Below are 25,114 nucleotides of genomic sequence, written 5' to 3' on the forward strand. Positions count from 1 at the left end.
ACTGTATTCAGTGAAAAATTATGCTTCCCCCTATAATTTAAATCCCATGTGTATGCTACTTCCTGTGTCCTTTTCCTGTTTACAATCATATTTTAACAACAGATGATGTATGTAACATAACTGACATCTGGATTTTTTATGAGTTACCTGGATTTTTTATGAGGGTCTGATTGTTAAACCACTCTGAAAATCATAGCCCAATGCAGAGAATAGGGGTATCCAGCTTTGAGCACACCTAAAAATCTGCAGTTCCCAGGAAAAGGAAAAGATTGGCTGCTAATGTCATCTGAGTTGTCCTTTTAAAGGTTTCTCATCTCCTTGGTTTGTGATTAGTGCAGTGGATTTTTTAAACTGGCTGCAGATTTATGTATGTTACTAATTTTAAGCTCTTGGCTACTTTTTTTTGTTTTTTTTACTTTATTATGCCTATTATATCTTTTATTATCTTTTTCCATTGTGAGCCACCTTGAAACATCTGTAAATAAAAAACAGAATATGAATCTTTGTACAGAAAAAAATATAAACAAATAAGAAAATGTAAAGGACACAGGTTTGACTAAGGCCATCTACTGAATGCATATGTTGTGGCAAATCTTCTCATCTGATGTGTAAGTAACCCTCAGTAATGTGGAAAGCCACCCAAAGTGTTGCTTGCCTGTAGTCTCACAAGCTGAATGGAGCTTACTCATAGGTAAACATGAACAGGACTGCAGCCTTGTTGAGTCGTCTTTGCTTCTCTTGCCTTACCTTTGGTTTCCCATTGACTCTGATCCTAGCTTTCAGCTGCAGGAACCTTCTTTTGCAAAGACACCCCCACTTACAGGGAACACTGAACTTTAAAAAAGGCCCTGTCTCCAATCCAGAACAGGACAAATTTGCATTTAAACCCAACAGTCCAAAGTGAAAACTGGGAAGCAGGAAGACAGACTTTTCTTAACCTGCCACGTGCAAGTTCCAAAGGTAAAGGTTAGCATACAGGGGTTATGGCTTTTACTGCAGTCTATTTATATCATTGCTTCCTGGCAGATGGAACTGTAACCTTGAGTTACAGGAAGAGAAGGCAGGAAGTCTGTCACAAAAGTAGCTTCATAGTCTTTCCTTTATATAGGTCACCCATTTCAGATAAACAGCTATCTATGCCTCTTAAGTAATAGACACTAGCCAGCTGGCCTGGAGAACAGGATTAGGTTTGTTGCTGAACTCAGATTCTCTCATTCACACTCTACTGAAGGCAACATACTGTGTCTTCGTACCAAATCCATCCATCCAATTAAGCAGCATCACCGGCACATTTTGAGAAGGGCACTTCAAGGTAAAGGTAACGGTAAAGGGACCCCTGACCATTAGGTCCAGTCATGGACGACTCTGGGGTTGCAGCGCTCATCTCGCTTTACTGGCCGAGGGAGCCGGCATACAGCTTCCGGGTCATGTGGCCAGCATGACTAAGCAGCTTCTGGCGAACCAGAGCAGCGCATGGAAACGCTATTTACCTTCCCGCCGGAGCTGTACCTATTTATCTACTTGCACTTTGATGTGCTTTCAAATTTGCTAGGTGGGCAGGAGCAGGGACCAAGCAATGGGAGCTCACCTCATCACGGGGATTCAAACTGCTGACCTATTGATCAGCAAGCCCTATTTAACCAACAGCGCCAATTTCAATGGAAGGTACTGCCAAGTAAATGTGCTCATTGCTAGTTAGGTGACCTCTGGAATATCAATCTCATAAAGATTTGTGAAAGCAAGTAGGACTGAGTATTGAAAGAGCCATTTCCTGCAAAGAGAAACATCATAATTCCCTCAAACATTCTTTCTAGAATGACCCAGCGAGTCCTTTTTGCCATCCACAATTATGAGCTTTTAGAACAAAGACTGTACAGTCCTTATAAATCAGGTTGCAGTGTGTTTAATGCTCTTTCCTCAATCAGCCTTCAACTCGGAAGAAAGAAATAATTTGCCAGAAACTCAGTAGCAGCACACACGTTGAGCCCCTTGCCTCAGGCAGCAGACGGGAAGAGGCACTGGATTAGTGCCACCCCAGGCCCACCCACTTGCTACCACAAGCCTACAGCCTCTCTCACCTGCAGATGCTCATCACCTGCTGCTGTTTTGCTGGCTAGCTGATTGGCTGACTGCTGCTGCTCCCTCTCTGGAAATGCTACTGCCACTTGGAAGTTACAGGAATGTGATGGCAGCTCCCTTGTTCTTGCCTGCCTTGCCTTGATCTCAGGAGGTTCCTTTCTCAGCAAGGAACATTGTGGGCGAATTGGACCTGAAGCAGGTCTGTTTGTGTATTGCTCATGACGGCAAATACTACTAAACTGCCAAACTTTAACCACAAAGGTGTCGGTCACTGCAGGCAGGCACTCTCCAAAGCTACCCTGCCCACAATGTGCTGATCTGAGAAAGGGCCCTATGTTCTTCCAAATAAGACATGGCTGATAAGACCTCAAAGGCCACAAGGTGGGTGGAGCAGAGGAGAAAGTGGGAGCAGTGGGGGAAGGAGGAAGAGGAGATGATGCGAGCCGCCCCACACGGAGGCAGATGTAGCTGGTCTGCCTCTCCTCAGATGACAAAGCATCTTGTGTTGGCCTTAGCAAAGGAGCTTTGGTATGAGCAAGAGCAGCTAAATTGAACTAAAACCTGCCTTCCTCCATTCCAAAAGAAAAGAATTAGTAACAGAGGATTTTTTTAAAAAGTTTCAATCTGTTTTCTTTATCTCTGCACTTTCAAAACAATGCAGGAAAAAAGAGATGTTAAAACTAATTTTAAAAAGTAAGTGGCTTCATGAAATAAAGTTGTCACGTTTAAAAATAAAAACCATAACCTTGGCAGGCAGAGATGCTGAATAACCTCAAAACTCCTGCTATGTTGGGACACCACAGTGTAGAAGCGGAAAAGCAACAATGCACTCATCAACTACATCATACAGTCAATCATAGCTATGAAAACCGGAAGTTACAGCATAAAGATGAGCTGCTTTGGTGTGCTATTTTTTAAAACTGCCCTTGGATATCTCTTTGTATTGTAATAAAAGTTATGCCACAGTATATAGGCATTGTAGCCATTTGGGCTGGATATTCCATGGCTGGCCCAAGGCATTTTGATGTTCAAGGCAAAAAAATGACAATGTCCTTCACCTTTACTTCTTTTGGAGCTACTAAGCTAGCCTAGCGATCCCCCTCATCCCCCCTTGCTTGACCTTTTGGATTCTGGAAGCTGACTGACATATATTTGTGGTTACCAGCTCAGCCTTTCTTTGTGATACGTGAGTTCTGGGTGCGAGGGGGTGGTGCTGTTTACACATGCCACAGCCATTTCCAATGCTGTCTTAATCTTGTTCAAACAACGCTTTGAACAAACCCTAGTCTTCCACTCATTCAGGCTAAATGGGAAACTGAAGTTTGTTCCAAAGCTTACATATCAGTTTGAAATCTCCTGTCCTCGTGCGCAAATGCAGAAGGGGGAAAGGGAGCATACAAGCTGGAGACTTACTGTATAATTCATGCATGTATCACTAAAGTATGATTTCATATTGTATAAACTCAAGCGTCTATGTTGGATTGCGCCCACCGGTTTGACCCACTTACTGATATGAACCAGACCTATAGGGAAGGTAGTTAAGCAGCACCACTTTAGACAAACCAGGAATATTGTGAGAAAAACACCTACCTTATTGTTGCCATACACTTAAAAAAATCAGTAGCCTAAGTAACAATTTCCCAAACGTATGCATGGTTGGTTTTATGTAAGATTTGACTTAAAGGTGACTGTTATTTCAGTAACTTCCATCATATATTTTATGTTGGGCTTTGTTCTGCCAGTTCAGGCTAGCCAATTATGCTGCATTACAGTTTTTGACAAAAACCAGTATTCATTTTTTGAGAAAGGGGGGAAGAAAAGGTTCTAAAAGCTCTGTGCATGACTGTGTTGACAGGTTCAATTATTTAAAAACTCTAAGAATTACCTCCTAAGTCTCTGAAGGAGTCTTAAAACACCAGCCAGCTGTTAACAATGTATTATGACTTCCATAACATTACTGCCCTACCGGGTGTTACAATTAAATGCTCAAAACAAGTGGTGAGTCATTTTGCGAACTACCTAAATACCTGAATAAAGAAATATACAAATAAACACGCACACAACTTTGGAGATCCACGTGTGAAACGTTTACTTGCCACTTGCAAAAAAGAAAGGTGACTGAAAAAAATGGTCTGTTAACTTTAGTGACTTAGTTTTATATGTAATAAAAAGAGGTATAAATCTCCTGTCTTGCCTGCTGCCTCTGAAGTCTCTCCCTTCTGTTTCAGATGCTTGAACCATAATCTAATCATCTGAGGCACTAATTATATATCATAAGCTTGCTTAAATCTAATCATGGGGAAGGTTTTTTACGCTACCTTGCATTTGATTCTTTTACCCACACCGTTCCCTTCTGCCTAGTCTTGCCCTGCTACCCACCCCACACGGGTCCATCAAACCTCTGCCGTTAACAGTTTAAACACCTAAAGGGAGCGAACGATTTCTGCAGTCTTCAAACCAGAGATTTCTTGACGAGTCTTCGGGGATTCACATAGGCTTCTACAGCTCCTGTTTCCTCTAATGTGTTTTATTTCCTTGCTAGGATGGCCAGGAGTCTTAATTCACAGAAGGCAGTCCTCTGTTTTGAAGGACTGCATCCAGTTTAAAGATTTTTTAAAAAACCATTAGAAAGCAGAACAGGAGCCCTGTAGCTGCCCATCACCAGAAGGCAGCTGGCAGCAGACTGAGCAAGCAAACAGGTGACTTGGTCATACTTCCCCACTATGGTGAGATGCATAGCATTTCTATTCAAATTAAGACAACCCTTTCTAAATCTGCACTGAAACATGTAAATCTCCATATGCAAATTTTATGCAAATAGCTGTCCTCTTGTAACTTTTTTTGGGAGGGCGGATGATGTTTAATTGGCCACCCTATTCCATGCTCCTCTATGCCTACCACCCACTTTTCTTGCCAATGCTGACCCTAACTGTATTTACCAACAACTTCCAGAAATTGAGGCATATGCAGTGCTTTTTTCCCTTTAAAATGTTTAGGGGTACTCTCATTTTGACTCAAGGAAATCACCATTTTATAGTTCGAATCCAGAAAAATAAATACAGTAAATGGACAAAAGTACAATGATTCACAACCAAATAAAATACACACATGTGTGCGCGCACAAACACACCATAGCTGTCAACTTACAGATTTGAAAATAAGGGACCAGAAGCCTTGAAAATAAGGGACCAGCAGCCAAAATAAGGGACGTGCAGCCTCACCTGTTCCAGGCACTCCAGTCTTCCTGTCCTCCTGCAGTCTGGTCAAACTCATGCTGGTAGCTTCGAGAACACTGTCCAACCAACTTTGTAACCAGAGTTTCAACTGAATAGAATCTGAATCACATGCACCACAAGGCCTATGCAGCCTCAACTTAAGATGGCTCCCCGGCCTAGCTTTGCACTGCAAAGTTTGCAGCAGCACGTGCAACAAAATGGCGTCCAGCATTCAAAAAACCCCTCAGCTTGCATTAACTAGCCACACACAAGGCATGCAAGCTCCACCCCCCAGTCGTTCTTAGACTCTTTATTGGGTGAGCAACGCAGCCAAGCAACACAGTTGGAGCCTCCCTCCTTCCTGGCCGGCAGGGAGGGAGGGAGAGGAGCTGTTTCCTTTGAAACTTAAGGGACACCATTTAAGGGACATTTAAGGGACATCCATCAATAAGGGACAGCAGCGGGACATGGCGCTGGAATAAGGGACTGTCCCTTCAAATAAGGGACACTTGACAGCTATCACACACACACACATGCACACACACGCATGTCTGGAAAACCAGTACTAGGGGAAGTGGGCTGGTCTAGAACCTTGGGGGGTGCTTTGCAGCAAGTTTTTACATGGGAAATGTGGTCTGTTTTTAAGGCACCCCCCTCCTCACTTCCAGTTTGAAACGGTATGCTCCATTCTATGACCTCAGGATTCTGCTATATGTGAGACCATGCAGCAGAATCTGCTGTTAGAATACTTAGGTGGCAGAGTGGACTGTACCACTTCAGACTGAATGTGAGTTTTCTCCTTGATGGACTAAGGTGTCCCCCCCTTTCCTTTTTACCTGCAGTGTTTGTTTGTTTGTTTGGAGGAGAAAGGTAGCCAAAATGGCATCTCTCTCTTTCCGCCTGAAGCCATGAACCAAGTCAATGTCAGCAAGTAAAAATGTGTGCTTTTATGCATTACATCTTTCAGTTGTCCTGCACACACTGACGGAACTTATTCAATAGTATACATCCAACTTTTTCTTTTGCGTACTTCCCCCAACTTGGTATTACAACAGCATCTAATACTGGACCTTTTCCTGCCAACAGTACATATTTTGACAGCAAAATATTTCCAATTTGTTTGAAAACTGGATCTTAAAGCTTTGCTGGGATATGATGAATTTTAAAATTCTGATTTATTTGTTTTGATTTTGGGATTACTGTGGGTTTTTTTTCCTCCCCCCCCTTTTTCTAAGCCGCTAAACCGCTTATCAGCTGATCCGATAAGCCGCTAAAAGCCGCTAATCCGCTAATCCGTCAATGGGCTTGCTTCGCAAGACAAAAAAACCGCTAGACGAAGAGAATCACAGAACGGATTCTTTTCGTCTTGCGAGGCACCACTGTATAAATGAACACCATTGTGATATTAAGGTACAACACATGTGAACTCTGTAATTTAACAGAAATGCATAATGTCCCGTTAATCTTTCAAGGAGTCACTGACAGGACACACTACAAGGACCTGTAGACACGTGTTACATTCTAGAAACCTCTTGTCTACTTACTGTATAATTAGTGTGTACTTAAGACTGTCAGATGTAGTACAGAAGTGGTAGTTTAGTGACTAAATTTAAGAATTTTATTATACTCTGTTGGTTCCAATGGGTCTGTCTCAGTCAACTGAGAAAGGCTTGTGATTTGCTAATAGTCACTATTTTTTCATTTTAACATCACATTTAATTTCTGAAATCTCAATGAGACACGTTGAGACTTGTTCTCAGTGTTACAACCACAACCTTGTAGTATCTGCCTTGTAGATCTGTCTGCCCTTTCTGGTGGTGTTAGGCTTTGCTGAGGTGATAATTATTATTTCCACACTTTTTGCCTATTTTTAAACACATGCATACTGTATCAAAGGTCTATAAAAACAGCAGCTATAAGCATCCTCTGCGAGTCATGAATCATCAACACTTGTCAACCTGCTCACCTGCGTTAAAGTCATCAATTCAATTAATTTGACAACTTAAATATATGCTCTTGAAACCTTAAATGCCACTGTATAATTCAGGGAAAGGTTGCCATAGCTGAACTTTAACATCCACATTTTAAAATCAGTCCATTGTTTTAGCACATGCTTGACTTCACTATCATATTATTTATAATTTATCTCACAATAATATCCCTGAGAGTAAAATTTGAATTATAAACCAGGGTAAGGGTTAGCTAGACAATTCTCCTAGCTACTAGATCATTTAAGTAATACACACAGCACATGTGATGTCTATTTGATCCATTTCTGAGGATATAATGTTATATGCACATGTGTAACATTCCCATCCAGCTACAGCTCATATCAAGACCTCACACAAACTGCTTTCTCCACACAGCAGTGGTTATAAATTTGCTTTTTTTGGGGGTGTGTGTGAAGGGTAATATGTGTGACTTTAAAAAAGAAACCCTGCACCGCTTTCTACACACCCACATGTTGGAAAGTGTGGCTTGTCTTGATGTTTTAGTATGCTGAAAGCCTTCTTTAGACATTACAACACACACACACACACACGCACACACACACACACACACACGACTTTACAGTGAGGAGAGGGCATGCAAGGCCCACTCACGATGTCCCCACACATTCCAGCTTCTTCCCCAAACTGCTTAGCATGAAGGTCTGAAGCAGGATTCTAACCACATTCACTTGAACCCAGTTAGAACCTTCCATGTGATTCCCTCAACCATAGGGCCACCTCCAGAAGCTCTGTTTATTCAGCATCCATCCTGATGAGCTTTGCACAAAACTTATGTAGTGGTTAGATTATGCCAAATCTTTATTGAGCATTCATTCTGATGAGCAGAGCTGAAAGTGCATTGATCCTGATTTGCTTTTGGGGTGTTTATGTGTCGTCTTGCTAATCATTCATTCACCTCATACTTTTCAGCGCATTCCCCCGTCACTTTCCTAACCACAAAAAGTCTGTGTTCCTTTTTTTAATGTGGATTCCCCCACCCCTGCAGTACACTGAAAGAGCAGTTAACCCACTTTAATGACGCATGCCTGCATTTCTAGTGTGCACTAGTATTCCTCCCCTCCACACACACACACACACACACACACACACACACACACACAACAGCAACAGTGTGCAGGCACTATAATTCAGCTAAACACTGTCAGAATTATCTAGCAGACTTTGTGTTCAGGAGACGAAGGGGCAAGGCCACAGAGATGTTGGTGGCAGGCCAGTACCCGCTTTCCTAGGCCCTCTGCACCAGGGTTTCCCAAACTTGGGTGTCTAGCTGTTTTGGGACTACAGTTCCCATCATCCCTGACCACTGGTCCTGCTAGCTAGAGATGATAGGAGTCGTAGTCCAAAACCAGCTGGAGACCCAAGTTTGGGAAACCCTGCTCTACACTGTTCTTCTTAACACAGTACGTAGAACTATGGAACTTGTCCTTGTAGGAGGCAGGGATGGGCAGCAACTTGGGTGGCTTAAAAAGACAACAGGACAAATTCATGGAGGATAAGACTATCAGTGTATACCAGCCCTGGAAGTAATGCTTCTGAATACCAGTTGCTGGAAACTAGGGGTGGAGTGGGGGACAGTGCTCTTGTGCTCAAGTCCTGCTTGCCGGTTTCCTACAGGCATCTAGTTGGCAACTATGAGAACAGGATGCAAGACTAGATTGGCCACTGGCCTGATCCAGAAGGCTCTTCTTATGTTCAGTGCAGGACCCAAGGCAGCTCACAGCATTCACGGTTGCTAGTTATATGTGGCAGATAAACCAGATCAACATTTCTCATATTCCAGAGGATTGTCATCAGGAGACAGTGCCTAAACCTTGAGGCGAACTGCAGAGAGCAGCTGAATCACCAGAGGCACAGTACGTCAGCATTTGTACTTCAAGCAAAGTCTGCACCTGTCACACTCAGCTTGACTGAGGAGGTTTTAAAATAGGACCTAATTTTGATGAAAAGTCAGTCGTTATATTTAAAAAAAGGAGGGGGGAGTTTTGACTGCTTAAAAATGAAATAGCTCATAGCATCATGAGATTTTGGAGGCAACAACCTATTTAATTAAATGCACAAAGAGAGCCAAGAAGATGGTGTGAACACAGTAGGTACATATATCTATAGGGGTTTAAGTACAATGGAGAAGAAGCAACACTGAAAAGGTGAGAACTAAAGAGGACGGGAATTCTAAACCTTTTGTAACTCCAACAACGAATTACACATAATGATCTCAACTCAACATCCCATGATTTACTAGGCTGAAAATCAGCCTTGCAAACCTTTCCTTGCAAACCAGCTTTGGGACTTCTACCATGGTCTGGTTATACTTTAAACTACAGTTTCCTGATGTATCTGAACAGGGAAACTCTGAATTAATCTCAGTTTATTAACCACAATATGGCTTGAACATTTGTATACCACGAACCCTTCTTATGGTTAAACTTAAAAATATATGTGTATATATAAAAAATGTGTATCTGAAGAAGTGTGCATGCACACGAAAGCTCATACCAAGAACTAACTTAGTTGGTCTTTAAGGTGCTACTGGAAGGAATTTTTTATTTTAAAAATATATGTACATCAAATGTCTACAGAAGTATACAAGTATGCAGAAGTGTTGTACATGGGCACTGCATGTGACCATCTTTTCTTGCTTTAGTAGCTTCAAGTTGCTGCTTCCCTTCCCTAACCCTAACACTAGATGTTTTAAGATACAATTCCCATCACTCGTGATCATTTGGGCAACCTGAATTTTTCAACTTCCGAATTCCAAAAATGCTAAAAAGTTTTAACATGACTCGGGGATTCAAAAGGTCAGCATGTCTGGCTATTAGCCAGAAGGTTGCAGGTTTGAGCCCACCCAGGGGTAGATGTGAGCAGAATTTGCTGCACGCATGGTGGTGAACTAGATGACCCCTGGGATCTCTTCCAAATCTACAATTCTATGGTTCTATGATCATATGAATATGCCATGAGGCACAATCTTATGCAAAACTGCCCCCATGCACTGACAGGACTTTGCCATTTTCTCACCACTGCTCACTTATACAGAACCCACATTATCACTGAAACTGTGTCTTTACTCCCATGGCTGTATGATATTGTTCATGGGTGACTCAACCCTGAGTTGTAGATAATTGATAGGTAAAAACAGATGCCCGTGCCCCATGAGCTTTGCGTATTCCAGGATAAGAATATAGCTCTTAAGGGAGACTACATAATGCCAAGTAATGCAAGGATGACTTATTTAAGCAAAACATGTCAACAAAGAAATGTACAGAGGCACAATATTTACAGAAAATGAAACCCATCTCACTGGAACATATTCAGACTAATTATTTGGAAGAAATTGATGGAGTGCATCTCATGGTAATTTTCATAGATGCCAAAACCTCGTTGGCAGGGGGGAAACCACACACATAACAGCTACAGAGAGTGGAAATGAAAACATTTGGATTAAATGGCCTTTCATTCATCTCATAAAATCATGCTCATGGTGATGGAACTGAAAATATAATGAGGAAACAAGAGATGTTTTGAAGTTTCTCTTGGAAGCACTTCCAGAACCTTGACTTCAGTTATGGGGTTTTAAGACAATACTGTATATTGTGACAGGAAAAGAGCCACTCAAGTGGGATATTTATTATCTTTTGGCACCTTGTTTTGATGTGACCCATTTTAATTTATTGCAAGTTTCTCCGGTTGTGCAGTCATGTACTTTTACAAGCACAGCTCTGATATGCACGAAGGAGGCTCTGATGCCCCCATGGAATCTTGCACCATGGAACAGCATCTCTGGATCACTTCCCAATATGGAAGTGGAGAGAACGCTTGCGTATATAGAGCTTGGAGGTCTAGAGTACTGAGGTCCTCTGAGTGTCCTGCCATAAAAGGAGGCATCTGGAATTCAACAGGTGCATGCTGATGTTATTACCCTGTGACATTAGAAGCACAATTGAAAAGAAGCACACAATTCATAAGAAGCACTAAGGCAGCGTGCCTCGGAAAAACAGATAGCAGTTGGAGTTACACCACCTTTTTTGCCGACATATCTTAGACCAGGTTGGCAGGTCACATGACTGAGATGAACAGATAGGATCCAGGCTAAGTCTCCTGTCTCTTGTTCTGCCCCCACCATGCCACTGGAATGCCCCATTTTCAGGCTTAAGATCCACCAGGCTCAGCTGAAGCAGCTAAGCCAAGATGGGGGAGATATGCTAGCATATTTCCGGCTCAGCTGAGGGTGTGGGACAGCAAAGCTCAGCCAGAGACCCACTGGATCCTAACCCCACTCATCCCAGTGAATCTCACAATAGGATTGCTCCCTTATTATTCAGTCTGGAGTCTGCAGCTTGGAACTGAGGCTATAATCTGGTCACATGGCTACAACATTTAGCCTAAGTTTCGTACTTCTTTGCTAGTTATTTAATTATATTTATATTCCACTCAATAGGCAGAATAACCAAGACGTTTAAATCATCATCATCATCATCATCACCACCACCACAAATAAACTACATGTATCATAGCAACATGCATCTAGGATTCATAATATGCACCTAGATTCATAAATATAGCAGAACATTGCAACCAAACCCAGTTAAGACTTCAGGGGGCATTTAAATTGAACCAGTTTCTGACTCATGAACATTCTGTGGCATGTGGAATGGCGCCACTCCTGAGAAGGCCCACTTTTTGAATGTCATAAGACATTTCCTTAACCTTCTACCTCCAGCTCTGCATAACATCTTGACTAATACAGAATTCTGCAGAACTCCAAAGCATGCCACTATTTTGACGTTTTGGTTGTTCCTAATAAAGGTATTGCCCTGTTGTGGATTTTGGAGTTATTTCTTAATGAAATTCACAAGACAACAATGTAATAAAAACAATAATAACTGAGGGATCACCCCCCTCCTTCCCTGAATTGTTCTATTTACTTCTTAACCTGCTCATTAAATTGCAGCAACCATAGGAATATAAACATTCCTGCTGAGAGCAAAACAGCTTGCTCCTACACTCTTACGAATAACTTGATGGTATTCTGTTTTCTCTGTTAATAAACGATTTTTAAATAAGAACAATAGAGTTACTTATTAAATTGTAAAGATCATTTCCTGCAACACTATAGATGTTATCTCTAGAACAAGCTCCTCCTCCTCTGCTAGCTAACTAGATGACTTAGCCAGTTTCAGCAGCCTCACCTTATCCTTATGCTCAACAAATCTGAAAGAGACAATATGTGTGAGAGGTGAGTGCTGCACTTACATGCATTGTTCAGACCGGATAGCTCAGCTGATTAGAGCTTGGGTGCTGATGCTAAGGTTGCAGGTTCGATCCCCATAAGGGACAGCTACATATTTCTGCATTGCAGGGGCTGACTCTATGATTCAAGCAAGTTGGAGAGAACGTTATTCATCTCAAATAGCAGGTAATGTAGGGTTGCCATACATCTGGATTTTTACAGACATATCCAGAATACTGCAGTCGGCAGCAGCGTCTGGGTGGAAATCAGAGAAATCTCCAGGAAAATTTGGATGTATAGCAGCCCATGTTGGCAGTGCAGTTTTTGCCGTTTTCCCATAAAAATAGTTCAAAATTGGCATTTCTTTGTGAATTTGCCCAAAAAAGCTCAACAACTTTTCTGCCTGGATTTTTTTCACTGTTTGAAATATGACAACCCTAGGTAATGCCAACTGGTTTGCAAGCTATTCTCCTCTCTTTCATTTTTGTTACCATATCCTACGAAGTACATGGAAACTGTCATGCCCTCGTTCCTGCCACCCGTCTCTTGGCATTCTAAAATCACATGGTCCTTGCTGTCACACTCCTTTCCCCATTCCTCTGCTTAGGGTGATAAAACATGGCAGCTGCAGGGAATAGCTCTCCTTTTGACAGAAGAAGTCTGACAAAGCACTTAACCATTTCCTCCTGACCCAATTAATGTTTGCCCTTTGAGGAGAAAAAATGTCATGATGCAGATTTCCATGTCCCAGTGGTATAACTTTAGCCAAAACACCTGAAGGACACTGGATTGGGCAAAGGCTATGATGATGATGATGATGATGATGTATTGCATGTATATCTCACCCTTCCTCTTGAAGGAGCCCAGGGCAGCAAACACATCCACAATTCAAAAAAGGAAAGTGCTCTAAATAGTTAAAAGCATTCTGAATGTTTACTCTCTTTGGCCTAGGAAGGTTTTGAAGTTGCTGCCTTAACGCAACACACACCAGATTTGGTCAGATTTCCCACTCTACTCCCTGCCTAAATATTTCAAGAAGCACCACTATGTGTCTTACCACATTTTGGAAAGTGCTCAGAAAAGAATGTAATTGACACTTAGTCAATTACACAATTATATATCAAGCGCCTGTAAGAAAAATAATATCCCAGTGGCTTTATAGGCACATTAAAAATTGTCCTTAGTTTAACTACTTGGCTGCATTGCCAAGAGTCCCTTTCTTCAGATTTCATTGCTTCAGAAACAGCTGTAAATGTTTTCTTCTCATTAAGGATTACCGTATTTTTCGCCCCATAAGACGCACTTTTTCCTCTCCAAAAATGAAGAGGAAATCGGGGGTGCGTCTTATGGGGCGAATGCCTGCAAGCCTCGCGCCCTCGGCAGGAGGTCCCACCGGGTGCGCGAGGCTTGGGGCGGCAGCCTGTCGCCCGAAGCACGGGGAGCCCTTGGGAGGGCTCCCCCTGCTTCGGGCGAGTGTCTGCAAGCCTCGCGCACCCGGCAGGAGGTCCCACCGGGTGCGCCAGGCTTGGGACGGCAGCGGACTGCTAGCTTCTAGGTGCGCGCAAGCAGTCCGCTGCCGCCCCAAGCCTGGCGCACCCGGCAGGGGGTGCGCGAGGCTTGGGGCGGCAGCGGACTGCTTGCGCGCACCTAGAAGCTAGCAGTCCGCTGCCGCCCCAAGCCTGGCGCACCCGCAGGAGGTCCCACCGGGTGCGCCAGGCTTGGGGCGGCAGCGGACTGCTAGCTTCTAGGTGCGCGCAAGCAGTCCGCTGCCGCCCCAAGCCTGGCGCACCCGGTGGGACCTCCTGCCAGGTGCGCCAGGCTTGGGGCGGCAGCGGACTGCTTGCGCGCACCTAGAAGCTAGCAGTCCGCTGCCGCCCCAAGCCTGGCGCACCCGCAGGAGGTCCCACCGGGTGCGCCAGGCTTGGGGCGGCAGCGGACTGCTAGCTTCTAGGTGCGCGCAAGCAGTCCGCTGCCGCCCCAAGCCTGGCGCACCCGGTGGGACCTCCTGCCAGGTGCGCCAGGCTTGGGGCGGCAGCGGACTGCTTGCGCGCACCTAGAAGCTAGCAGTCCGCTGCCGCCCCAAGCCTGGCGCACCCGGCAGGAGGTCCCACCGGGTGCGCCAGGCTTGGGGCGGCAGCGGACTGCTAGCTTCTAGGTGCGCGCAAGCAGTCCGCTGCCGCCCCAAGCCTGGCGCACCCGGCAGGGGGTGCGCGAGGCTTGGGGCGGCAGCGGACTGCTTGCGCGCACCTAGAAGCTAGCAGTCCGCTGCCGCCCCAAGCCTGGCGCACCCGCAGGAGGTCCCACCGGGTGCGCCAGGCTTGGGGCGGCAGCGGACTGCTAGCTTCTAGGTGCGCGCAAGCAGTCCGCTGCCGCCCCAAGCCTGGCGCACCCGGCAGGGGGTGCGCGAGGCTTGGGGCGGCAGCGGACTGCTTGCGCGCACCTAGAAGCTAGCAGTCCGCTGCCGCCCCAAGCCTGGCGCACCCGCAGGAGGTCCCACCGGGTGCGCCAGGCTTGGGGCGGCAGCGGACTGCTAGCTTCTAGGTGCGCGCAAGCAGTCCGCTGCCGCCCCAAGCCTGGCGCACCCGGTGGGACCTCCTGCCAGGTGCGCCAGGCTTGGGGCGGCAGCGGACTGCTTGCGCGCACCTAGAAGCTAGCAGTCCGCTGCCGCCCCAAGCCTGGCGCACCCGCAGGAGGTCCCACCGGGTGCGCCAGGCTTGGGGCGGCAGCGGACTGCTAGCTTCTAGGTGCGCGCAAGCAGTCCGCTGCCGCCCCAAGCCTGGCGCACCTGGCAGGGGGTGCGCGAGGCTTGGGGCGGCAGCGGACTGCTTGCGCGCACCTAGAAGCTTGGGGCGCACTGAGCTCAGCACGCCCCAAGCTCCTGGTATAGCGCAGCGATCCGCTAGCCCTGGGAGAGCCCCGCGGCTCTCCCAGGGCTAGCGGACTGCTTGCCGGCACGCAGAAGCTTGGGGCGCGCTGACCTCAGCTTGCCCCAAGCTTCTGGATTAGCGCAGGAGTCCGCTAGCCCTGGGAGAGGCGCCCGGCTCTCCCACGCTAGCGGAGACCTTGCCTGCACGCAGAAGCTTGGGGCGCGCTGAGCTCCGCACGCCCCAAGCTCCTGGTGTAGCGCAGCGCACCTGGGGGGGAAATAAAATTTTTTTCCTTTATTTCCCCCCCAAAAATCTAGGTGCGTCTTATGGGCCGGTGCGTCTTATGGGGCGAAAAATACGGTACTCCTTTTTGGTTTCGGTCTAAATTGATTGTCACTTGTGATTTAAACTTAAAGAAAATATGCCAATAAATATTTATGTCATGCAAGCCATCTGCTACCCTTTTGTACAATATGCTAATGATTAGCAAGGCACCATTTCTCTATACCTGACCTCATCTGGGTCACAGTAAACCCTGGACTCATGATAGCAAGCAATCGTGCCAATGCATAAGCAACATCAAGCTGAAGACTCATTGGGGATTCCGTTTCTAAGGGCTGTGATAGATCACAGGTGCAAAGTAAAGGCCGTATCTTCAAATACGCATCATGCTCCACATCAACCACCTGGCCCTATGGAGCATCATTTACAGCCTTGCCAGTCCTGGGCTATATGCCCAGTTCTTCTAATAGCACTTTTGCAAGTTTCCTATTTATTTATTACTTAGTGGATTTGTCAAAAGTGGTCTCCAAATACACCCTTAACAGGCAAGAGCAAACGAGCAAGAGAACAAACCCAGTAAAATAGCAATTATTGGATGAGCTGGGATATTTCCCCAGTGTACCCCACAATCCTGAACATAGTCAGGCAACAATAAATTAAAACAGATAAAACATAAGCTTCCAGTTCATGGGTTGCCACTTAAGAATGGCAGGGACTTGTGCTGCAACAGCCCAAGAGATATCTTTTATGTGGTAAGCAGGGCAGGTCTATGCAGTGCCGATCTATTTGCTCTCCATAAGCCTTATGAGATGACCATTTGTTTTTAAACAGAAGCCATGGTCTGAAGTGAGGAAGGGAAAACGCAGCAGTAACTTTGGCTCTGTCCAGACTCAGCAGCAGTTAAGTTGCCTGAGAGGAGAACTAGGTGTCAAACTGCACATTATGCTTACGGCAGCTACATCTCCAACTTTCTTTCTTTATTTACAGGCACAAGGGAAAACCTGATTGTTAATAGTACTGTTCCCATCTATGATACCAGCTAAAAACTGTCCTTTCCCCAGCATTCAAAACTCCCATTGCTCTAGCTGTGTTTTGCGACAGGGAATTTCATTAATGCAGGCAATTTCTGAGCTCTGGGTACAGTACTGCGCCTAAGATTTCAGACTGAAACTGCCACTGCTGGAAGGAAAGGAGGACCTTTTTCTGCCTCCCCACTTCCAGCCACTTTCTGAAGATTGAAGATAGGATCTCATAAGAATATTAGGGGGGCGGCAGGAGAAGTATTGCTTTTTTTGCAGTCTTCAGATGAGAACTAGACCATGTGAAAAATGAACATAAGATTTTAGCTGCAGTTCATTCATTTTCAGCTTTGTATTCTTGTTGTAAAAAAGTGTGCCTAGACATTCTGTTGTTGTGCCCATAACCTAGGTTTATGGTGCCATTTAGCTCCTAGCTTTCATATTTCAGTTTCTAACATTGCCTTTCTCCTAAACAGCTATGAAGGCTAGTAAAATAACCTCCACTGGGGCCAGTTGGAACCTTTTTACTAACTCACATAGTCTGGGGACAGGAGTTTTATGAAGGTGGGGGGGGGTCACAGCTGGGGAAGGAAGAGCCAAATTTCTGCATTTCATGGTCCCAATAACAACTGAGGCTGTATTTAAACAACACAGATTTAAATCTGTGCAGAAATGAAGAACTTCTTTTCCCCACTGCCTGCTATATGTTAAGCATAATGTGCAAAATTTGGTCCTGAACAGCTTGTTTCTTTTCACACTGAATGGTTGGGGGGGGGGGAGGGAAGCAGGGTATGAAAGCACTATTTGATTACTTATGTATTAGAGTTTGCAATATTTACATTTTAATGCAAACTTCCACAACAAAGATCAGGGATAAATTATTTTCCTCCTCCCTCATAACAACTCTGTTCAGTTGAGACACAGAGAACCTTTGCTAGCGGAAACAACCCAGAATTATACGGAAGCTGTTGCTTGGCCACTTAAGCAGGTAAGAACTGTCTCTAGGTGACGAGTCAGGGAAGCTTTGCACAATTTGGTTATTTTCTCCCTGTTACAGGCAGCAAATGATTAACACAGGCATGTGTGAAGCAGATGGGCTAGTAAACAATTTTGTGATCTAATAATAATAAGGGACATGTGCGACGCTGGAACAGAGAGGACATTGTATCTTGGCTGTATTCCTTCACATTTACTAATGAGAAGGCCACGTGATGACATGCCTTTAAAAGGCCTTGTGTTCACTCATGTACCATATTTGGAAAAGGGCTGTGGCTTGTTACTGCCACGGTTTTAACCTCCAGCTAACTTATTCTTCTTCCTTGGCAGAATATAATTAAGGTGTTTTAAAGACTGAGCTAGGGATTAAACTAAAAATACCTCTCTAGTAATAACAGCTTAGGTTTGGGGAGGAAACAAAGACCCAAAGATGCAAAGCTTTTTTAAAAAATAAAAAAAAATAAAGGGTAGCTTGACTCATACTCACTGTTGCAAGATAAAGTAACTACACACCACTAATTCTCAGTTGGCATGCCAAGTACTAGGAACAATGCTTGAAAGCAATGTAAGAACACAAACAGACCTGTGGGATGCACAGCTTGCTTCCACTCCCCATTATAAACAAATTGTTCTTGTTGATTAAAAAGTAGGCAGCAAAATGCATGCCTTATTAAGTTATTCCTACAGTAACCATAGTTGCTACTGGTAGTGGTTCAGAGATAGCATGAACACAGCATTAAAGACAGGGGTGGGAAATGTGTAGCAGTCCAGATACTGCTGGACTACAACTCCCATCATCCCTGCCCATTGGCCATGCTGGCTGGGGTTTAAGGGAGCTGGACTAACTACAACAACATCTGGAGGGCCACAGGTCCCCCATTGCTGCATAAGGAAAGCATCTTTAAACAAGTAATCTGGGAAGAATAAGTACAGTTCTCTTTACCAATATTAATGTTGCAAAGGTATACCTATGGTTGCTTAACTAGCTTTCAAGCCAAATAACCATTCTTCATGTTACAATTTCTCTATACTGGATTATAAACATGTATCACTCTACAGAGCAAACTCCATTAGAGGAGAAATGTAATATGAAAAGCAGTCCTAAAAGTAACATTTTAAAAGTTGAATGCGGCCAAGATACTATATAAGTTTCATCTTAACAAAAGCCACATTACTGACACTGTTTCCCTTCTACTCTGGGTAGTCTTCTCTCTTGAGATCAATCTCACATGCCACCCCTTCTCCTGCTCTGTAATCCTGTAATTTCATGTAAGCCAGCACTGATAGCAGAAATCAGAAACACGCAGTAGAGTTGCGAAATTTCATTTTTGATTGCCTAAATAGTTGACTGTGTTTTTGCTAATAGGCAGTGGTTTTCAAACAACAAGCCAATACATTTTCAGATTTACGATTTATTCGCTGTTCTGACTGCACATTCCTTCTCCTGCTACGGTTCGGATCGCTCAAGGACTTACAGAGGCATAGTTCTTCTCCAACTTGTCCTCCACGATGCCAATCCGGCATGGTGTCCTCTGATTCTGGAACCAGTAGTCTGTTGATTCTAGCAGGCTGTTACTGCAGAGAACCTGTGGAAACACAAGATTTCATAGTCCTTCTTCCATCAAAGTCATGAAGCCTGGATGCCTGCATCAGTGGAAGTTTTCAAATCAATTTTGCTTTTGAGTCATCAAACAATTTAAAGTGGTAAGTCCCCCCAAAAAGGGATGGGGTGAGGCAGGGCAAGGAGAGAAAATCCAATCCTCTTGCATCTCGGTGACATGACGTGGCAACCCAGCAGAACCTACACCAGGAAAACTGGTGGTGTAAGTCAAACTTTATTTTAAAGGCTCGTTTTCCAAAATTTCACTTTGGAAGCTCAAACCATCATGTAGGTTCTTAACTATGACTAGCACAATTCACGTATCTGAATGCTGCCATTGGGCTCATCTGGATGCAACAATATTTTGGCTTAATAAAACATGGTTTATTCAACTCGGAACAATCATTGTGCCTGCATGCTCCTTCCTTGCTCCTTCCCTTCAATTCCTGTACATTGACTTTGACGCCTGAATTCCCCTGACACGGGAAACTGTGGTTTAATCTTTGGACTTCAAATTACATTAGGGCATTAGCATGGTTTCAGACTGTAGCGTACAATCCAAGATTAAAACTCGAATTTACATCATTTTTGATGTAATAAAAAATGAAAGTAATCAAGATCCGAGACCTAAAGCCATGGAAGGAATGAGGGATGGGGAAGAAGGGTGAATGTGCAAGCATAATGTTAAATTCCTAGCTTACTAAACCATGGTTTCATTTGCTTTCAGCTCTATCTTTCTCATGTTTCAGCCTTGCTTATCCATCATCTGGCTAGTGTTCAAAACAAAAACTCATTGTGTCCTCAAGGACTGAACTTCTTGGCGAGGCTTTTGTGAGCACAAACGTGGAGCCTGCCCAAGCTCACTTTCGAACCCAAACTAAGCAAAGAGTGCTCAGTCCCTGTTTCTTTAAAGCAAAACATTTTTAAAATAATGCATTGATACCTTTAAATAATTTTTTTCCAGATCATTATATGTTTCTATGCAAGAGATTTTCTCATTTTGCATTAAAATGGGTTTCCCTCCTTTTAAAGCCACGCTTCATTGAAATGCCTCTTTTTTAAAAAACGGTGACTAGCTCAAAATTGCAGGCAGTGACACCACACATATATTTGGTGCTAAGCATATTGTAATAAAGTATACTTATTATTCTAGGCTCTGATTCTATAATGTGAATGGGATGCCATTTGCCACATTTGAAAATAAGCACAATAAATAACACCATATTAAAGTGATTGGAAATGTACATAAAAATTCATATTCATGAACTGTGATGGGAAATGAACTGAACATTATGTGCTAGTAAGATATAAACAATGTGATGCAAGTCCTTTCTCTTTAGGGATTTCACTAGTTGAAGGCAATTATGCATTTGAACACTGGAATCCTAAATATGTCTACGCAAAAGCAAATCCTTTTGAATTCAATGGGACTTGCTCCCAGGTAAGTACAGGTAGCATAGCAGCTTCATGGCACATCTTATACATGCCTTTTCAAGAAGTACGTCCCACTGAATAAATTGAACTAATAAGCATGTAATCATTCTGTTTGGCACAAATAATCAGGATGACTCGTGCTTAATACAAATAATACAAGCAAATGGTTCCTGTAAAAAAATATATTGCTGCAGTGTTTTGGTTACACAAGAATCCACAACTTGGAGAATGACTTTGCTGTTTGTATAAAGGGATGTAACTGTCTCTCTCATGCATTTCACTTTGAGTTTGGAATACAGCAGGGGGCAGGGATTGATTTGAAAGCCTTCCTGAACCATCAATTGGCATGGGAAAATCTGAAATGTATGAAATAATAGTTTGGGGAGAAATCCATGTGCATAGAGATAATTAAGAGGTTATTATTGTTATTATTGTTAGCACCTGTCTGTCTCGAAAGACAATGGGGTGCGCCTCCAGGGGCGAAACCGCTGGAGAATCACAGCGCCTGCTGTGGCTGCAGAGACTGGTATCTAGTAAGTTCCTCCTGCATTGTTTTTGCTGCATTAGCAGCATGGTAATTAAGAGATGGATGCAAAATAATTATGAAACTTCCACCTGGCAGTTTTGTCGGATACCACATCAGTATATTGGGGTCTTAGCAAGATTAGCTCTCATAATCAGTTTCTCACTAGACATAACATCCCCCCAGCCATGGAAAAAAAAGTCTGCCTTTCCACATAGGAGTATATATGGTCCTATGGTGTAAAGCAGGAGTGGGAAATCTGTGGTCCCCCAGATGTTGTTGGACCCATCAACGCCAGCCAACATGGCCGACAACCGGGAATTATGGGAGCTGTAGCTCGACAACAACATCTGGAAGGCTACAGGTTCTCTAATCTTGATTTAACTAAAGGAGTAACAGCCACAGCAGGGACACTTACTGAAAAAGACTTCATAATGCTATTCATTATCTCCCTCCAAGTGTCTGTACCGAGCAATGTTTTCAGCTTAATTTCAGGGAAGCAGCAATTTGCATGGACCTACATGTGTTAATTCATGTAAATGAATGCCTCTTTAAAATAGGCAATCAACATGGAGTAAGTGCCGGAAGATAAACGGTCAGCTATTCATCCAATCATGGTAATGGAAATAAGATGAGGCTATTTGTTACCTGTTTGCGTAGGAGAGCTGAGTCGTTTGACTTCATTATAATAAAGCAGTTTATGATGCAAGAATGATGGGATTTGCTCCTTGAATCCGCTCTTGGCAACTTTTTTTATTTGCAAAATATGCTAATATGCATACACAGTCTTTACCTGGTACACTGGAATCCTAATGAAAAATAGATGTATTTCCCCACAGTTTGCACAATGCCGTTTACATAAAATTATAAGGATTTTCATGATAGCCAACTAAGCTTTACTCAGAGTAGACCCACTGAAATTAATGAATGTGACTTTAATTTCAGTACGTCTGCTCTGACTAAAGCATAGCTGAATACCTCCCTTTAAATATATATATTCATACTCGATCACAACACATCAGATTTTGGGATAAAGTATGTGAAATATTCAGTTTTTAAACATGCAATAAGAATGGGAAGGAATTGCTGCCCTGTTGCTTTGAAACTGTTCCTTGGTGCTACAGGGGTGGGTGAATTCCTGATGGTGACAGACATCAGCCTGATCCAGAAGCAAGTTAGAGGGGCTTGTTTAAGAATATTAATTCAAGGCAGCTTAAATCTAAGAGCTGCCTTACATTCGACATCAAGGTTGAGAGAGTATGTGAAAGTGATTGGCACAGCCAACCCCCATCATTTCATATCATGTCAAAAGCCACCCTAGGCACCCTAATGATAGATTATTTTTGCCGCCGGTAATACGCAGGTAACTCCCAAGTGGAACTGTTGCACGAGGATTCAAGGATATTTAACGAATGGCAATCAGATTGCATGGAGGTTATCTAAGGTGAAGCGGAGAAGGGAGGAACTAAGTTCCCTTCCCACCACGTCTCAGTCCTTCGTTGCCTTCAGGGTACCTACACCTGGCTAAGACTGAACAAAATGACCTGACTCTTTAGGGATGGAGGGGAATGTCAGGAGAATATGAGCTGGTGAAACATATGTGTTTTTGGCAGCCCTCCTCCTGTCTCCAGAAAGCAAGAACAATCCTTGTGCATGTATATACTCAGAAATAAGTCCCATTCAGTTTAATGGGGCTCACTCTCAGGTAAGTACAACACAGGAAGCTGCCCTGTACCAAGGCAGACCACTGGCCCATACAGCTCAGGATTCTTATCTACACCAATGGGCAGTGGCTTTCCAGGGCTTCAGATATGGCGCCTCTCCCAAGCCCTACCATGAGAAGTTGGGATCTTTGCAGCACAAAGCAGTTATTCTTCCACTAAGCTAAAGCCCTCCTCCTAATTCAGACTCAGGGTTCTTTTATCTTATAGAAGGAAGTGGTAGGCTGAGTGGTGTCATTCACTGTTAGCATTGCTCTGTTATTGTCCTGATATTACTCTGAAAAATTGCCATGCCTTTATGGTCTAATAAAAGATTTTCAAACAGAAGGGGATGTTAAACAATTGCTGCTACTGCTTCTCCAACAACAGAAATTCCCCCATTTAAAGCTATCTAGAGTGTAAGGTTTACTATATCAAATTGACGATGGTTTTGCCTAATCAAATAATTAATTTCCACTGTCAGCATTTTTGCACAAAACAGTATCGCATTCATCGCACCCCGGGGGTTTTTAACCACAAAAATTTGAGACAAGAAAGGATTTTTCAAGAGAGATCAGTAGAACAATCCCATCTGAGTATGAGCATCCAAATAAAATCTTTCATTATTTCTGAGGCAGAATGGTTCCCTATCTCAAACAAACCAGCAAAGTTTTAACAACTCAAAGGCCGAACCTTGACATAAACCTAACAGGAAAAGGCTTGATTCAGTCTTGGTTTGCTTAATATAATCCCTTAACTCCTCTCTTCATATTAATAGATCAGTTGAATGAGATGCTTTTTTCAGAAGACCTGGGAAAAGGTGTGTGTGTGGGAGGGGGAGCTTTTCCTGCTGAAATACTATTTGTATTTCAAATCCCAGGTACTGTGGTTGAAGCAATGAAATGGGATGCTTATGAGACTCTGGAATCTGCTTCCTTGAGCATGCAATGGCATTTCAGAAATGTTTGAGAAAGGTGACATCCTGATTAAGAGGAAGGATTTGGACTAGATGATCCTTGTGGACACCTCTAACCCTATGATTCCATGATCAAAATCCCATCTCCATCCTCTCAAAAACTGTATGAGGTAGGCCATTATCTTCCCATTCCACAAACAGAAAAATGAGAATCCATAATGTTATTTTCCCAAGATCATTAAGAGAATTCATGGCTGAGAAGTCTAAGTGACAATGTCTCCACTGCCCCCCCCAAAACAAATAAAAACCCTTTGCCACTTCTGTCTAGACTAAACTGTCACCATTATCCGGTGTGTTGTCAACTGTCAATCAGTGAACACAAACAGTATCTAACAATACATGCAATGAAAACTTAATAGTTTTGCCCGGGAGGGAAAGCAGCCCATAAATTCAGTATAACCTCATCTTTCTCTAAGTGACTAATATTACAGATGAATCCTACACATGTCTATTGGAAGTAAGTCCCACTGAATTCAATGGGCTTACTCCCAGGTAAATCAGTATAGAATTGCAGCTTTAATATGTAATGGAGCTCTAAAGGGGCTCTGCTCCACACAGGAGATAGCAGCAAGTTTTTGCCTGGATGTCTTAATTGCTATAGTTAATTAAAGCTCATCAAAAAGAGATGAGCATAAAACAGGCAAAACAAGACGAGAGCTTGGTGGCTTGTTCTCAGCATTTTTTGAAATGGGGACAGTGAACTGATCTTTGGCACTTTGAATGCTGCCTAAAAGGCACCGTTCATATCAGGAATAACTAATCAAATGCTTTAAAAAGTGAATTGGATGGGATGTGTAATTTATTCTCTGCTAGTGCCAGTCCATTGCAAATGATAAATCTACTTTTTTTTAAAGAATGAAAGAAATCCATTAAATTAATAAAATGTGTGGAGAGAAGCTGATGGACTGTAATAGCTTATGATGAGGACTCAGAGATGTTTCCCATGTTAACACATCTTATAATAACCCTTTCAATTTACATCAATTCCTGCTATTGTCAAAATGCAGGTGAATCATATTTATGTGGATTGGAATATTTATTTTTGGTTACACAGAATATTAAATGAGCTGTCAAGAGGCTGCAGTAAAAACAGAGAGGGTCTCCCACACTGAAACAGGGGTCAAAGTTGGCCACATTTTGCTGTTTCCATGCTTTGCCTGTAAAATACAGAAAAGGAGCTTGGG

The 25,114-nt window shown here is 43.5% G+C and overlaps 1 protein-coding gene across 4 annotated transcripts in view; it reads right to left on the reverse strand.

Moving 5' to 3' along the window:
* SPHKAP (SPHK1 interactor, AKAP domain containing) overlaps positions 1-25,114 on the reverse strand; it is a 74,095-nt gene that overhangs the window by 25,085 nt on the left and 23,896 nt on the right. For all 4 annotated transcript variants that reach the window (XM_083503643.1, XM_083503640.1, XM_083503641.1 and 1 more), the window contains exon 3: positions 19,173-19,283. In XM_083503643.1, coding sequence (XP_083359769.1) covers positions 19,173-19,283 — 111 coding nt within the window. The remainder of the gene's footprint in view (positions 1-19,172; positions 19,284-25,114) is intronic.

Source organism: Podarcis liolepis (assembly GCF_965112155.1).
Source record: "Podarcis liolepis genome assembly, chromosome: 5".
In the NCBI taxonomy this organism is placed as follows: domain Eukaryota; kingdom Metazoa; phylum Chordata; class Lepidosauria; order Squamata; family Lacertidae; genus Podarcis; species Podarcis liolepis.